This window comes from Microtus oregoni, unplaced genomic scaffold (assembly GCF_018167655.1).
Source record: "Microtus oregoni isolate MIOR12 unplaced genomic scaffold, Mior012 000109F_ref0000275, whole genome shotgun sequence".
Classification (NCBI taxonomy): Eukaryota; Metazoa; Chordata; class Mammalia; order Rodentia; family Cricetidae; genus Microtus; species Microtus oregoni.
The window spans coordinates 916,664-932,607 of NW_024544727.1; the positions used below are offsets into that span (position 1 = coordinate 916,664).

Sequence of the window (15,944 nt, forward strand, 5' to 3'; positions counted from 1 at the left end):
GTCATTCCTAAAGAGCTGCAATCTGAGGGAGGGTAGAAGACCCCCAGGAGCATCTGAAGCCTGAGTAGGCCATAGTCTAGAAACAAAGACCCATTCCCCTAGGGAGAAGCAGGCCAAGAGCTAGCTGGGGCACCCCTCAGGAGCTGGGCAGCTTGTCCCACCAAACAAACAAGCAGGAGCCATATGGGTACCCTGGTAGCCTGTGCCCTCTTTCACAGCAAGACTGTGGAGTCAGAGGGCCCAGGTCATGGGGTTTGGGCCTGCTTAGCCTCTGCATGGCAGAGAACCTTCCAGCAGTTTCCGTCCTAGGCTAAGGAGCTGGGAAGCAGATGGATAGCTACGTGTGAGGGCCCGATAGAGCTGTCTCAGAGGAGAAAGGGAGGGTGATGGTTGAGAATCTGGAAGGAATGTACGGTTGAGGGGTCCACACAGAAACCTGAGGAAGGAAAGGAGCCCTGTCCATGCCATTTTCTGCAAAGCTTCTGGGTCTACTTTGACTTCCTGGGAACTAGAACTTGGCTTCCAAAAGCTGCCGTCTGAGCTGGGGTAGATCGGGTAACCAGACCTTGTCAGGTTGCATTTGTTCTACATCTCTGGTTCCTGGTAAACAGTTCTCAAAATGCAGAGACTCTTCAAAGCAACAGTGCCTTTTTATGCTAATGACAAGCTGAGGGCTGCTTCCCTGAGTAGCTCCCGGAAAGATCCAGGCGGTAGGTGCTGCACCCAGCCCCAGCCTTTGGGAAGGAGCAGAGAGCATGAAGGTCAATTGGGTCCCAAATGTCAGGCTCCATAATGAAGCCTCTGCATTAACCCCAAAGGACAGGACTTGGTCAGCTTCTGGACAGCTGGACGTGTGCAGGTGCCTGGATATGGTAGCCAGAGAGGACCAGGAAACTATATCCTTTCTCTACCTTGGCCCACACATTCCTTCCCTACCCCCACTGTACCCCGTGTATCTCTGTGTCCCCTGAGTAACTAGACAAGCATTTTGCAGAGTCCTGTGAGCTTCTGGAATAGATGACAGTCCCAAATGGTAGCAGGCAGAAACATTACATAAGGCAGTGGTACCACAGGGGCAGCCTTGGGTTTAGAATCCCTGCCCTGGGGAAGGCATCAGACCTCCAGGAAACCCAGCATCAGAACTGTCTAGAGATGGTGCTGGCTGGTATCCACTGCTGTGGAGTTGTTGGCTTGCTGGAGGGAGGAGTCTCCACACCTTTGGCCCTTTGTTTCCATCAGACTTGGCAAGTCAGGGGCCTGAAATCAGGGTCTAAACAGACTGGGTTAGTGTAAGAGGGCAATCAGGTGGCCAAGCAGCACACCAGAGCCAGGAGAGACAGGTGACTCTAAGCCGGGGTTATATTTCTGGGGGAGAGGAAGCTGCCAGGTAGGGGTGTCTCCCCCGACATCAAGTCATGGGGTGGAGGGAGGCTCCAGAAGCTGATTGGATGGGTACAGCTGAACTACGAGCAAATGCTGTGTGGTGCCCCAGCTCCAGAGTGCCACTGTCAGGATTTTCTGAGACTTCTCTAGGAGGTACTGTCACCTACTCCTAGCTTGGACACCTAATCTTATCCCAGGATCAAAGGCCATCTGAGGACCTCAGGAGCAGCTTAGGAGGAAAGTACTTGGAATACATCATGACGGGGTCCTAAGCACCCTAGCTTTATCCTCCCCGTGAGTCCAAACAGGGACCCCGTCATCCTTCTTCCTGATCCAGCCAGCAGGAGAACTGTGCCTTGTGTCTTGGCCACGCACGGGGGCAGCCGGCTGCTGCAAGCAGACCTGCTTGGCCCGTCCTCTGGCCTCCAGTCATTGGCTCAGTGATAAGGGACTCACAGACCTGTGCAGCACAGGATCCCACAGGGAGGGTGGCAACCAGCCTGCTCTGTGCACAGCGTGGAGCCCACGCTGGCTGTCAGTGGCGACATCCACAGGCAGGATCAATCTCGTCAGCATGAGGATTGCAGGGCATCATAGGACAGTCTGACATACCCATCTCTACTCCAGCTGTGACCCTTCTAAACACAGACCTTGGCCAGCTCTTCTCAGGACCGGTGACTTTCCGTATAGTCTCAGGGGCTAGTGACAGCCAGGAGCCAGGGAAGCAAGCTGAGTGTGTGTGTGTGTGTGTGTGTGTGTGTGTGTGTATGTGTGGTGTGTGTTGTGTTGTGTGTGTGTATGTGTGTGATGTGTGTGTGTGTGGTGTGTGTGTGTGGTGCGTGTTGTGTGGGGGGAAGTTGCTCCTCAGTGCTGTAGGCAATAGCTGACTAGAATATAAGTTTCCACTGAACTTTGGGCACCTTAAGTAGTTTTGGAACAGGAACGTTCAGGTGTCTAAATGTCCAATCCCGCAATAAGCATTGCACAGCGGACTGGGAGCTTCCGTGAGACCAGGACCACATGCAGAGTGTGACACAGCCCTGTTTTACCGCCCGCCCCCTCTAAGGCTCAGCAAGCTCCCTTAGGTTGTCAAGCACAAGGGGACATGAAGTGAGCAGATACAGCTCGCACTGCTGGTGGAGAGGCAGGCATACAGGCCACGCACTGAGTGGTGAACCTGGAATTCGGGTCACTGAATGGTTTCTGACTTATTTGCCATACCAGCAACTTGTCCAGAAGATTCTAATCAGCCCTCAAGTGTACTGCATAGCCCGGCTTCACAACCTGCTACCCAGTCTCAGAGCACCAAGGTTGGTCCACCATGTCTTCTTGGACTGATTTTTGCTGGGTGATGGCAGAAGACCCCTCCTCCCTGCTCCTGGAGCCTAGAATATTCCAACTTGTACAAGCAACAGAGTTTCTGGATGGGCTCTGGGCTTTTACCAGGAGGAGGTAACAGAGTCTGGGCTTCCAGGGCACAGACAACTATTCTGGAGTGGTCTCCATGCATCTTAGCTTAGCTTCCAAAGTGGGAGTCTCATAAATCTCATGTTGCTCCTATAACCTACCACCAGCCTGGAGGGGCAGGTGTGCAAAACCCAACTCACCATTCAGCTCTGGAGCTCACCTTACTTTATTCCCCAAACCCTTCCCAGCTTTAGCCTAGGATGGACACCTTCCCCACCCCAGTTTCTCATGCAGCTGTACAGTGTGTTGGTAGACCTGAGGGGCAGTGGGCAGGGCTAGGTCCTGCAGGTCAAGCATACCATGGATCAACAATGGGGAAAGGTGGTTCACAGACCTGGCTGGCTTACTCACCTTTGAGACTGGTCAGCCCTAGAAGATTCTAATCGGGAAGCATTTAAGAATCTCCCCAGGGTGGATGGTGGGCAGATATTGTATCTCTCTGCCAGTACAAGTGGCGATAGAAATTCTCAAGGTGCTAAGGAACAAGCCAAGCTCCCTTCTTCGTGGTAAGTGGTGCCCGCCCCCTGCAAGTGTCAAAGCCTCATCACTACTGTTCACAGAGCTCCTAACATCCCAGAACCACCCTTGGAGAACTTGGAGCAGTGGGTAGGCAGAGAGAGTTCCACAGACTCCTGGGATATGCTATTGGGTTAACATCTCATCTCTGCACTTTGCTGATGGCCTGACCTGACCCCTCCTCTGAGTTATCCTCTGCAAAGTGGGAAAGGAGGTATACACATCTCCTGCAGGCTGAGGGGTGGCAGCACCGGGGGTCCTGAGATGCCATGCCTGCATCAGCTGCAAGAATGCAAGAAATGGGGAGTCTTCCACAACCCCGGCCAGACCAGGTCCCTATCCACCAGTATGGTGTGAGCTTATGAGAGAGTCTATGTAAGTATCAGCTTTAGGCCTCCCGGGGTCACGCCAGACAGGCTGAGTGGAAAGAACAGGAGTGAACCAGGAACCACACTCCCAGTCCATACAGCCGAGTCTCCGAAAAATGGATGGTTCTTTGCGATGTATGAATCAGAACTCAATCCTCCATAGCCCCATGGGATAGAGTCCTATCCCACAAGGTGCCCTGTCTCCTGCTCCACACTAGAGCCCTGCAGGTATGTGGTGTAACCCCTCAGGTGGAGAGCATCCTTCGACACGGGGACCATGTTGCCAGTGTCTAGCTGCAGTTGGATCCAGGGGTCCAGAGTCTCCAGGCTAGATTCTGTGCCCATTGGGGACCAAGGTCCTCTGGGCCATCAGTGGAGGAGAGAACAGAGACCCATCTCTGAAGCCGGGACCCAGCATAGACCAGGGCCAGCCTACCGGTAGCCCGCCTTCTTCTGTGAAGTTACACACACAATATGAGCAATTGTTGTAATTCCTCTCTAAGTGCTCTTGTTTCCCCCCAATAATTCACGTTTCATCTCCACAATAAACATTGTTAGAACTCTCCTCTCGGCTTTAAATATACATAATTGCTCCCGGTGCCAGTAAAAGGTATTAATTCCATTTATGCATTCCATAAACTTTTAGGATAACGCAATTGATACCACAATCATGTTGGGACACCTCCTTTATTCTTCTGCTTTGCAAACCTCCGAGGGGCTGGAAAGTTTGTTCCAAACCCATTAGTGTTGACTCAGCCCCATCCTCCCCAGGAATCCCTCACGGAGGCTTTGTGCTTCCCGCCAGGGGCTGGTGGGTGGGTAGCTGCTCTTTCTCAGGATAGACAGGCAGGAAGGCAGGCAGGCAGACAGACAGGCAGACACACACACACACATACACACACACACAGACACTGAGGCTGAGCACCACTGAAGATTACTTGGGGCCGTGTCCAAGCCATTTCATCAATGATGCTCCCAGGCCAATCAAGTTATCTGAGAACACGGCCTCACTATTGGCCCCCTCTCTAGCAAGCTAGAGGTGTCACAGCCCAGACACCACACCAGGCCAGCGTTACCATACACACGGGCCCTCTTGCCCAGCTCCAGAGCTCTCTCTCTGAATGCCTCCGATATTGAAGACAGCCACCTCTGTAAGCAAGACGAGGGCAGCGTGAAGGGGCTGCGCTGGAGCTGGACAGTGGCTAGACGCCCATTGCATCATGCTTGTTCGTTCCACTTCCTCCTCTGTTGAGGGACTCTTGAGACCAGGTGTCCACAATCTCACACCCAATAATAAAGCCCTCTTCTGGCCAATCCACTCGCTGCTCAGCCTTGCCTGAGGAAAGGGGCTGTCAGAACCCAAGACAGCATCCAGGGAGACTAGCATGTGTGCTTGCATGTTCATTCCTAGTTGTTGGCACGCCTGTGTTTACTGGTGTATGTGCGTGCATCTCTGTATACATATATATAGGTCCCTGAGCCCAAGTATGTTACATCCTTGTGTGCTTATAGATATATGTGCGTGCGCTACACACATCTGTGTACCGAGGTGTCCACACATATGGGACCCTGGGCACACGTACACATACGTGTGTATATACACTCATGTAGGACCATGAACTGAGGGCACAGACCTCTTACTACACAAGCAGATTTTTAGGTTGAGGGAAGCTGATTTGGGCAAGCAGATCCTCTGGGGCTGGAAAGGTGACTTCGGCAATGCCGAAGCCAAAGGCCCCATTAACAGCTGTGGTCACTTGGAGGCCAGTGAGGGTGTTTTTGCCAATCTGAGAGGAACGAAGGCAACAGTCAATATGGAATTGTACTTGAGAAAAATATGAGTTATCTATCAGTTACCAGCCAGTGGTGTGGCAGGGGCCTAGGCGCAGAATCCTAGATGGCAAGTCTGGGCAGCACACACACAGTTGGACCCCCAGAGCTGAGAGCAGCCGCTACCAGCCCTTCCCTAGGTATTGAAAAAAGCCCTTGGGTGTCTGCTCCCAGATCGCCAAGGTGCCAAAAATCTCATTATCAATGTTGGTCCCACCTCCGCCCCCTGTGTGGCAGGGCTGGGAGGGTGCAGGAAATAGCATCCTCTTGCCCAACAACTCAGCTCTGCTGCCCTGGCATTGGGTGAAGGTTAGGTGGGGAGGCCAAGCCTTCTGTGATCCATGGCAAGTCTGGCCAGCCAGAACTGTCTCTTGTCTGAGCAAACCATCCCATGAGGACAGAGCAGGGCAGCAGGAAACAAACCATTATGGGAGACTTAGTGCCAGACACCTCCGATGGGGCTGCAGAGGCCCCAAGTGGAAGGAGGAAGCCAGCAGAGAGGGCGTTGCCTGCCCCTCCCAAAGACAAATGCTGACCATCTGATGTACCCTGAACCCTCAGACATGCCAGAGACTGACCCCATCAACATCCTCAGCAAATAAGATGGCGGGGGCGACTCTACAAGCTGCATCATCCCCAGGGTTTAGGGGACCTCCTCCAGACACCACCAGACCTCTATGACAGACCAGGTCCCCACCTCACCCCAGGTCAGGAGCTGGGCTGGACGAAGGATCTATGGTTTACCCCACCCCAGCCCAGCTACAGACACAGGAGAGACCTTCAGCAAGGGTAACAGTTCTATAGAAAAGCCAACTAAGGAGGCCACGCTGGATGGCTCCCTCATCTCCACTGCCCCAGCACTGTGTGCTATACCGGTCCTGTCTCATTCGGGCCCTTACCACCGCCCCTCAGTCAGTGGTTGGTGAGAATGGAGCGTGAGAGAAACTCAGGATGAGGTACTGTTATAGTCACCCAGCCCCTCTTGACTCACTGGAGCCCGTCAGAGCCCCAGCAGTTGGGATGAGCCATCAGTTAACCATGGATCAGACACTGGGGAGCCCACCAAGAACAGTAGCCAAAAGAAACTGCAGGAGGTCAAGGCCTGAGACCAGACCCAGGCCAACTAGACTGATCTTCTGTGGCCACATACAGGGCTGGCTCTGTCCAGCTCTTCAGTCTCCAGAGAGAAGGTGAAAGCCGCACCAGTGGGACTAAGGTTTTGGAGAGGAGCCTTGGGAGGGGCCTTGCTCCCATTGAGAAGGGGAGGTGAGACAAAGTTTGCACCGCAGAGATGGCCCCAGCCCCAACTCCAGCTACAGAGAGTGGACGCTGCTGCTCAGGGGACAACTGGACGACCCAGTATCCCTCCGTGCACCTCCTACTGGCCCAGCCGGTGCAGAGTTCCCTCTTCCCCACTGGAAGGGCAGCCCTTCCAGACCCAATGCCTTGTATGCCCTGCACATCCAGACAGTGTCCCCAAGGTCTCACTCTGCTTCTCCCGCAGCCCTTGCTCCCAGAGACAGCCTGGATGCTCAATGGTTAAAAAGGCTCATGGCAGTGACCCCTGAACCCCAACTCCAGCACCTACTTACTAGTTGCACAACTCTGAGCAGGCTGCTTCCCTTCTCACACCTCAGCTTCCCTGGCTGTGCAATGGGGACAAGATTGGACTCCACCGTGGGCAAGTCAAAGCACTTAGCTGGCTACCCAACTCGCAGCCAGTGAGCAGGGGGTGGATTTTGACAACATCAGCTAATTCCCAGCCACAAACCAGACTGTTTCTAGAGACGTCAGAGAAAGGACCAGAGCTCCCGGCACTGTGCTTACACTCCTGGAGAGCCTGTCCACAACCAGCAAGTGACCACACCACCTGGAGGAGGTAGTCCCCTAAGGATCATGTGGGTCCCCAAGCCTCAGCAGAGGTGCGGAACTCAGCTCAGGATAGATTCCAAGGCACTGAGCACAAAAAAGCCGGCCAGTCTCCCTGCCCCATGGATCTCATTGATTGCAACACTCCTGACCTTTCCAGACCCATGGGAGGCTGGCTGACTCTGGCCACACGTCCGAGGAGTGGGCACACCCACACTGCCAGAACCCGCCTCCTGCTTGATGCTCCTCCTGGCTCTGGCCAGGTGGGAACCCCATGTGGACAGCATGTGTGCTCAGACAGACCTCAGTGCCAGGGCCGTGGTATTCCACCCTGCTGCCCTCCCACCGGATGCCCACTGACCATGGCTACTCACCGTCCAGGTGGCTGACTTGGCTGTGCTGGACTGCTGGAAGGTGACCTCGAAGTGGTGGGGGCCAGGGTAGTCAGTGTTGGAAGGGATGACAGGCGCTGGAGACATGGTGTCGAAAGTGGAGCTGGGCTGCGCGTAGGGAGAGTGGGTGGGTGCGCTGGCAGCGTGCTCCGGGGTGTAGGGGCTGGCCGGGGCCGCGCGGCTGCCCATCTGGTCCATGGCGCTGCTGAGCAAATTGAACTGGGCCTGGCAAGGAAGGGGGAGGAGGGAGGGGAGAAACAAGGGCTAAGGTGGAAGCCCCAGCTCCAGCTCCTGTCCCGTTGGGGAGGTGTCTTGTTACAGAAGCCTTAAAGGGCCAGCCGGCTCCAAGTCATCCCAAATATTTCCTGGGGCCCCCACCCCACCCCAACAGGTCACTACTTGTGTTGGGATAAACGCATATTCACCTCTCCCGCCTGCCCCCTCCGTCTGCCTCCCGGGTGCCAGGGCTTCTGGGGATCCACCCAGCTGCCAGCAAGGTGGATTGGGGCTTTGTACACCTACCTGGAGGGGAGCTATTTGGTTGGGAAGGTTCCCAACCCAAGACCCTGGTGGGCTCCACTGTGCTCCTGGGGCAGCACAGGGGCTGGAGGGCCACAAAGATCAAAGTTCTGAGAGCCTGTAGCCTGGCTGCAAGGGTGGGGATGCACTGGGTTTTAGAGCATGGGTATCCTGAAGTCCTGCAAGGCCAGATGTGACTAGGTCCAGCCCTCTGAATGATGGACAGAAGTAAGGCTGCCATCAGTCCCCAGAAGTCCCAACAGCCATTTCAAAGGAATTTCTTTAAGCCTTGGCTTTATCTCCATTACAATGAGTTCCCCATTCCTCCAGGTCTGGGCAGCTCCTCCAAGAACCCCTGCTGGTTCTCTAAGAAAGCCCAGGCTGGCCAGCCCTTCCCCTGAATCAACTACCCCACTGGCCCTGGAACTTGAGGGAGGCCCCACCTTCCTGCCACGGGTGTCTCAACAGCTATCAACTGGAAGACTGGAAGACGACCCGGTCCACAACAAAAGACATCACAACAAGAAGGATTTGGGAGGATAGTATCAATGGCGGATGCTGGTCAGAGTGGGTCCCTAATTGAGTTGCTTAATTGATCCTCTCTGCGCTGGTGAGCTTTCCTACAAACTCCGATGGACCTCCACCGGCCTGAGGTGGGTACTGCCATCTGTTCCCACTTCACAGACGAGAACCCCAAGACTCCGAGGGGGAAATGACTGGCTCCAGTTAGCCAGCAACATAACAGAGACTGGATAGACGGTGAAGAAAGGGGATCACAGTACAAAGTGCCTCCCTTTACTCTGTTGCCCTCTTCAGAGAGGCCTCTGAACCTGGCTGGAGTCTTGTCTTCTATGTCCCCTCCCACTAACGTACTGCAATAGGTGTTCCCAGACAACACGGCTCCAGACCCCAGGTTTCCCTTCTCGTGGGGACCTTGTGTTCAGCCCCTCCTGTCCCTCAGTCCTCACACGGAGGGCAGTTGTACAAAGTGACCGGCAATGCCAAGGCCCCAGTGGTCCACTCTGAGTCCTTGATTGACAATTCAAGTGTCCTTGAGAACACCAGACTGAAGTTAACACGTGAGGGAGGGTCCTACAAAAAGGCTGCCCAGCAGGAGGAGGATCAGCTCAGAGGACAGATTAGATGAGGGAACTCCGGGAGACAAGGGGCCAGAGATGCGTTCTAATTTGTTTGTTTGTTTGTTTGTTTTTAAGATTTATTTACTTCTTGATTGACTGATTGGTTTTTCAAGACAGGGCTTCTCTATGTGGCCCTGGCTGTCCCAGAACTAGCTGTATAGACCAGTATGGCCTTGAACTCACCGATATCCTCCTGCACCTGCCTCCTGAGTGCTGGGATTAAAGACTTGAGCTGCCACCTCCCAGCTCTAGATAGATTTTTTATGTTATGTGTATGAGTGTTTTCCCGGATGTGTGTTTTCCTGCCACATGTGGAAGCAGGCTAGCATGATGTCACCCTACCCCTGAGTGATACTGAAATGATGCTATTCTAAAGAGAGACTCGTGCCTCTCAGTCAGTCAGAATAGTAAAACAATGGACCCCAAAGAAATGGAAATTTCTCCTCGCACCTCCCACCTCCCCAACACAATCTCGTGGTGGGAGAAGGAAAAGGCCTCAAGACTGATTGTCGCTCAGAAAAAGATTTCACATAAATTTGCCCCCACTGAGGCTGATGATCAGTGAGAGCTGGGTCACACCCTGACCAGGATGCTCAGATATGCACATTCCTGGCCCTCTAGTTAAATTTTGATTCATTTTGGACCCTGAAGCCAAACTTTAGTGGCCCTCTTTGTCCTGCTTGTCAGTGTGGCCACATTGAATAAACTTTTCCTGTCTTCATTTGACTTCTTCAGTTGGCTTCTTGTGTATGGGTGGCCAAACCTGGCTCAGGATACAAGGTGTAACCCCAAGTTCAACAACAAAGAGGGCATCAAATCCCCTGGAACTGAAGTTATGGGTGGTCGTGAGTTGACGTGTGGGTACTGGGAACCAAACCTGTGTCCTCTACAAGGGAAGCAAGTGCTCCTAACCACTGAGCCATCTCTCCAGAACCAAGTTCTGTCTCTCGCTGGAACTATGGCCTCCAAGGGAAGCAAGTGCTCCTAAACACTGAGCCATCTCTCCAGAACCAAGTTCTGTCTCTTGCCGGAACTGTGGCCTTCAAGGGAAGCAAGTGCTCCAAACACTGAGCCGTCTCTCCAGAACCAAGTTCTGTCTCTTGCTGGAACTGTGGCCTCTGCACCCTGAGACTGAGGACCAGTCAGAGACCACCAGCTCTGGGACACTGGGGCAGCCAGCTGCTGCCATGCAGAGCAGATCTGAGCAAACCTGAGCTGAGCCAATGTCTAAGCCCCACCTTCTCCCCAGTATGCAAGGCCCTACTGGACTTGGATGGATAGACCTTGGCAGGGGGATCCGTTTCCATAGTAAAAAACCATCTATCCACAGAGGGGCTGAGTCCAGACCCAGACCACTACATCCTCCCTAGTCCTGGGCAGGCTCCCGAACCTTCTCAACTTCCTGTACCATAGGACACTAGCCCCTCCACCCCTACCCCGGACATGTGGGCAAAGGAGTTAGAAGAGCACTGGCAATGAGGACTGTGATGACATCATAGGACTGTGATGACACCATAGGACTGTGATGACATAGGACTGTGATGACATAGCACTGTGATGACATAGCACTGTGATGACATAGCACTGTGATGACATAGCACTGTGATGACATCATAGGACTGTGATGACACCATAGGACTGTGATGACATAGCACTGTGATGGCACCATAGGACTGTGACGACATAGGACTGTGATGACATCATAGTATTGTGATGACATCATAGTACTGTGACGACATAGGACTGTGATGACACCATAGGACTGTGATGACAGAGGACTGTGATGACATCATAGTACTGTGATGACATAGGACTGTGACAATGTAGCGAGCCTGTGGATGAAACTCTGAACCTTGTTCCCAGCAGACACCCAGTGTGACTTCATGTCGGTAAACAACGCAGAACAGGTGAAGCCAGAGAGGCAAAGCCAGAGAGGAAGACAGCAATAGACCACGGGACTGCACAGAGAGAGGTAGGAAGTTCAGGCACTGTTCCTCTCTGGCGAGGAGGAAATGTTCTGGAGGTGATGGATGCGCACATCCCATCAGACTAAACACTGCTGGGTGGTACATTTTGTTATTTACTTGTTTGTTTTGTTCTTTTTAGTTTTGGGGATGTGGTCTCTTGTAACCCAAGCTAGCCTGGAGCTCATTATATAGGAGGTTGACCTCAAACTCCTGATCCTCCTAATCTCCCTCTCAAGTGCTGTGCTGGGATTACAGGCAGGCACCAGGGTGCCTACTTCATACCGTGCTGAGAATTGAACCCACGGCCTCAGACACTCTAGGCAGGAGTACTCTACCACCTGAGTTATACCCCCCACCACCATATGTTTTAAATAGTAGATTGTGTGGTGTGTGAATTACACCTTAATAACACTGTCTAAAAGCAGGAAGGAACTGATCCTTACCTCCTCCAGCACCAAGACCATGTGAGGGGAGCATGGGATGTGACAGTTGTCTCCCCTCAGAAAGAGGGGTGAAGCCTCCCATGTTGGAGTATCTAGGGTGAGGAGGCCCCATCCCACCCCAAGATCTGACGACAGATTCCTGGTAGGAAAGTCATGGTCCCGCTCCTCCTGCTGGCACAGGAGTGTGGGTGGGATAGAGGCAGAACTCTGGTTGGCCCAGCACATACCCCCACCCAAGCATCCCCGTTCTCAGACTCCTCCTATAGGCCTCTGACCCCAGCCCAACTCCCAGAAGAAGCCTCTGCCTTAGTCTTGCCACAAACTCCACTGAGCTCAGAGGGGCTAGCTCTGGCTACAGCAGCTGGAGCATCTGGGCACTCTGACCTTTGTCCAGTCCTAATGCTTACCACAGGAAGGTGTCACTCCTATGCCTCCCACTGAACTGTGAGCGTGTGAGGACCCACACCATCCTGTGAGTTGGCCTAATGGCTACAAAGTGTTTAAGCACATGAAGGAAAGTATCCCAACTGCAAGGACTCTATGCCAGAGAAAGAAGGCCTACCACCTTTCTCCTAGCTCCGTGGTCCCACACTGGGATGACCCTACGTTGGCAGGAGTAACTGTCGGTTGCATTTACCAATTCCTTTCATCTGTTTTATGTTGCAGTCCTGGGGACTGAGCCCAGACTTCACGCAGGCAAACACTCCACCCCCAAGCCACAGCTCCAGCCCTCTTCACCATGTGAATGCAGTTATTCAAGTCCAGAATTCCACACGTGGTTCACATTGTACATGTGTCCCGCAGCGCTCATGAGCCATCAGGCCCAAGAACCCCATGGATGCCCTTAACATAAAGCCCTTTACAGACAACAGCATAGCACTTACATGGAGCCTACACACATCCCCTGGCTGGCTCACAAAACCTAACACGTGGTATCTGCCATGTAACCATTAGACTGCCCGCTTAAGGGATGAAGAGAGTCATGTCTGTACATGTTCAGTATAAATGCGATATTTCTTTGATTCCTACTCATTAGAATTTGAGGATGCACAACCTACACACATGGGTCCCCACAGACACGGGTCCCCGCAGACATGGGTCCCCACAGACACAGAACACACAGACAGATGACTCAGCAGACACAGGATCCCACAGACACAAAGGAGCCCACAGACAGGATAGGGGTCATAAACACTGAGAGTCACACAGACTCAGACAGGAGGATGCCGTCGCCACAGAGGAGCCCACAGACGCAGGATCCCACCCACCGTGTTCCCTGAGAGGCGTGCATTTCAGAGCGGTTGCATGAGGCATTTTTCTGCGCACACAAAGTAGCAGAGGAAGGAATGAGTGAGTGAGTGAATGAATGAATGAATGAATGTGACGGCGAGGCTGTGAGTCCAATGATGGCTTCCCATGTCTGAGTGATGGTCAGGAAGGCAGCTCTCTCTGGTGTAGCTGTCTAGGAATGAGGATAGAGCCATGGTTCTACCTCACGCTTCCTGTCTTCCAGGGGATCCCTGGACCTCGGGGAAGGCATTTCCCTGTTACGTTTCAGATCCTGGATGGTAGGTCCACCTCCTTCCTGCAGCCCTCAATGTCTCCCCAGCGAAGTGCTTTGGGAAGGGAGGTCACGACAGTGGCAGTGGGCAGTAGCAGCCTCTCCATGCCCAATTTCTGTACCATCCCTGATGGGCAGAGAGCCCTGCCTCTCTTGCGCAGAAGCAGAGTACAGGCCCATGGCAGTGAGGTTCATATTTTAACTTGTCTGCATTCTTCCGTGATTGGAGGTGGGTGCCAAGGACTTAGTAATTGAACCAAAAGGAACAGCGATAGCATCTGTGGGGGAGCGTTCTGCAGGAGGGACCGGGAGCTTCCAGCAGTCAGGCCCTCAGCACTGGAGTGCAGAACCTGGCTGGCATGGCGAATCTGAGGCCCTCTCACAGAGGCAGGCCCCTGAAGACCTGCTTTGGGGACACTGGACTGGCCAGCCAGTAGACTAACCTGTCCCCTTGTCTAGTGAATGCTGGCCCTCCCCTGCCTGCTCTTTTCTTGCATTTCAGGGACTCCACCCACTTGCTCACACCTCCCAAAGATGGCAAGGACCTCACTGATTACAAAGTGTAGGAGATCTCCATAGCGCTCCCTCCTTCCTCTGAGGCTCTGGGGAAAGGACCCACTTCTGTTTCCTCATTGCCAGGCTGTGAGGCTCAGTCAGGGCCCCTACTCCTGCCTCCAGATAAACTGCTGAAATGAGAAGCTTGTCAGAGAGGTCTAAGCAGGTCCACACAGAAGCCCGGGGGTCCCCCAGGCCCAGAGGCCCCCCGGAAGCCCAGACAAGGCCCACTTGGCCTCAGGGAAGACCTGGGCAAAACCCGAACTTTTTTGGTTTGTTTTCCTTTCAATGAGAACTCCAAGATAGTGGGCTAATTAGGACATGCCCGGCCTGCGGCAGCCCACATGTGCCTACATGTGCGTGTGGGGTGCCTGGGCGTGACCTGAGGAGGCCTTGAGGAATGAAGGAGTCATGGAGCCAGCGGGTGGCCTTTCCTCCAGTGTCCAGGCCACTAGTGGGCCAGTCTCCACGGGAAACCCCAACATCAGGGGACAACAGCTCTGATGGGGGATGGGTTTGAGGAGAACACAACTCACCCCCAGGTCTCTGTGTCCAGTGGTGCTGGAGTCATCTAGCAAACCTTCAGGACACTTGAGAGTAAGACCTGTCCTGGGCTCAGGAGATGGGGTCCCCTGTGAGCCCCACCCTCTACACTGTCCTGGGCTCAGGAGATGGGGGCCTGTGAGCCCCACCCTCTACACTGTCCTGGGCTCAGGCAGATGGGGTCCCCTGTGAGCCCCACCCTCTACACTGTTGGGCACAGAAAGATGGGACCCCTGTGAGCCCCACCTTCTACACTGTCCTGGGCTCAGGCAGATGGGGGCCTGTGAGCCCCACCCTCTACACTGTCCTGGGCTCAGGAGATGGGGGCCTGTGAGCCCCACCCTCTACACTGTCCTGGGCTCAGGCAGATGGGGGCCCCTGTGAGCCCCACCCTCTACACTGTCCTGGGCTCAGGCAGATGGGGGCCTGTGAGCCCCACCTTCTACACTGTCCTGGGCTCAGGCAGATGGGGTCCCCTGTGAACCCCACTCTCTACACTGTCCTGGGCTCAGGCAGATGGGGGCCTGTGAGCCCCACCCTCTACACTGTCCTGGGCTCAGGCAGACGGGGGCCTGTGAGCCCCACTCTCTACAGAGAAGGTCAGGCTTTCTCCAAAGAGTTTCCCATTTCCTCAATCTCCGGGAGCTCTTCTTGGCCCCTGCATAGAGATCTGCAGGAGGCCTCCCACCCACCCCTGCTGGAAACAGCGCCATCAATGCCTCTGCCCTCCTTCCCTGGGCTCAGACTTCAACTCAGTTCTAACACCTTGTCTCCTGGTAGTCTCTTCATGCCCTGGGTTGACAGCGGCTGCAGAGGGTCATGAGGCACAGGTCACACAATACTGGGTCTCTAGCTCCCCAAGCTCCTGCTAAAGGCAGCTGAGTTTCTTGTCTGCTCTGAGCAGAGAGAGAAGGAGATAATACCAGTCTAACCAGCACTCTCTCCTGGTTGACGGTGGGTCCAGGGAGAGAACTGTGCCCCAGGACGTGGGGACAGCAGGAACTGGAGAGAGGTAGGATAAGGTTCCACATCCCTGGACCTCCGTTTTCTCTTTTGCATAGTGGGAATTAAGTCCATTCATAACTTGTAGCACAGTTGTGAGGGTGGGGCCTGGAAGCCGAAACCCTATGGCTATTAGAGAGGAATAACCCTGGCTCAACCATCAGGACACTGGAATCCAGGAGCTCCATCGCCTTGGGCTGGCACATTTCCACCCTAACATACTGGCACAGGGCCCAGTGAGGAAGGGACAGAGGCTGTCTGCCCACAAGAAGCAAGGCTGGTACCAAAGGCTGAGCAGAGCCATGAAGCTCCATGTGGGATAGACTTGCCGTCCCCAGCGGGGGTCTCATTCTTGGATGTGTACCGGTTGTGCTGACACCTGGCATGGAA

The 15,944-nt window shown here is 54.0% G+C and overlaps 1 protein-coding gene across 3 annotated transcripts in view; it reads right to left on the reverse strand.

Annotated features, from left to right (window-relative positions):
* LOC121443552 (tumor protein p73) overlaps positions 1-15,944 on the reverse strand; it is a 44,719-nt gene that overhangs the window by 12,547 nt on the left and 16,228 nt on the right. For 2 of the 3 annotated variants that reach the window (XM_041645331.1, XM_041645332.1), the window contains one exon: positions 7,808-8,050. In XM_041645331.1, the coding sequence (XP_041501265.1) occupies positions 7,808-8,050 (243 nt within the window). Of the gene's footprint in view, positions 1-7,807; positions 8,051-15,944 lie in introns of those variants that run through there. The other variant, XM_041645333.1, reaches the window with a different exon arrangement.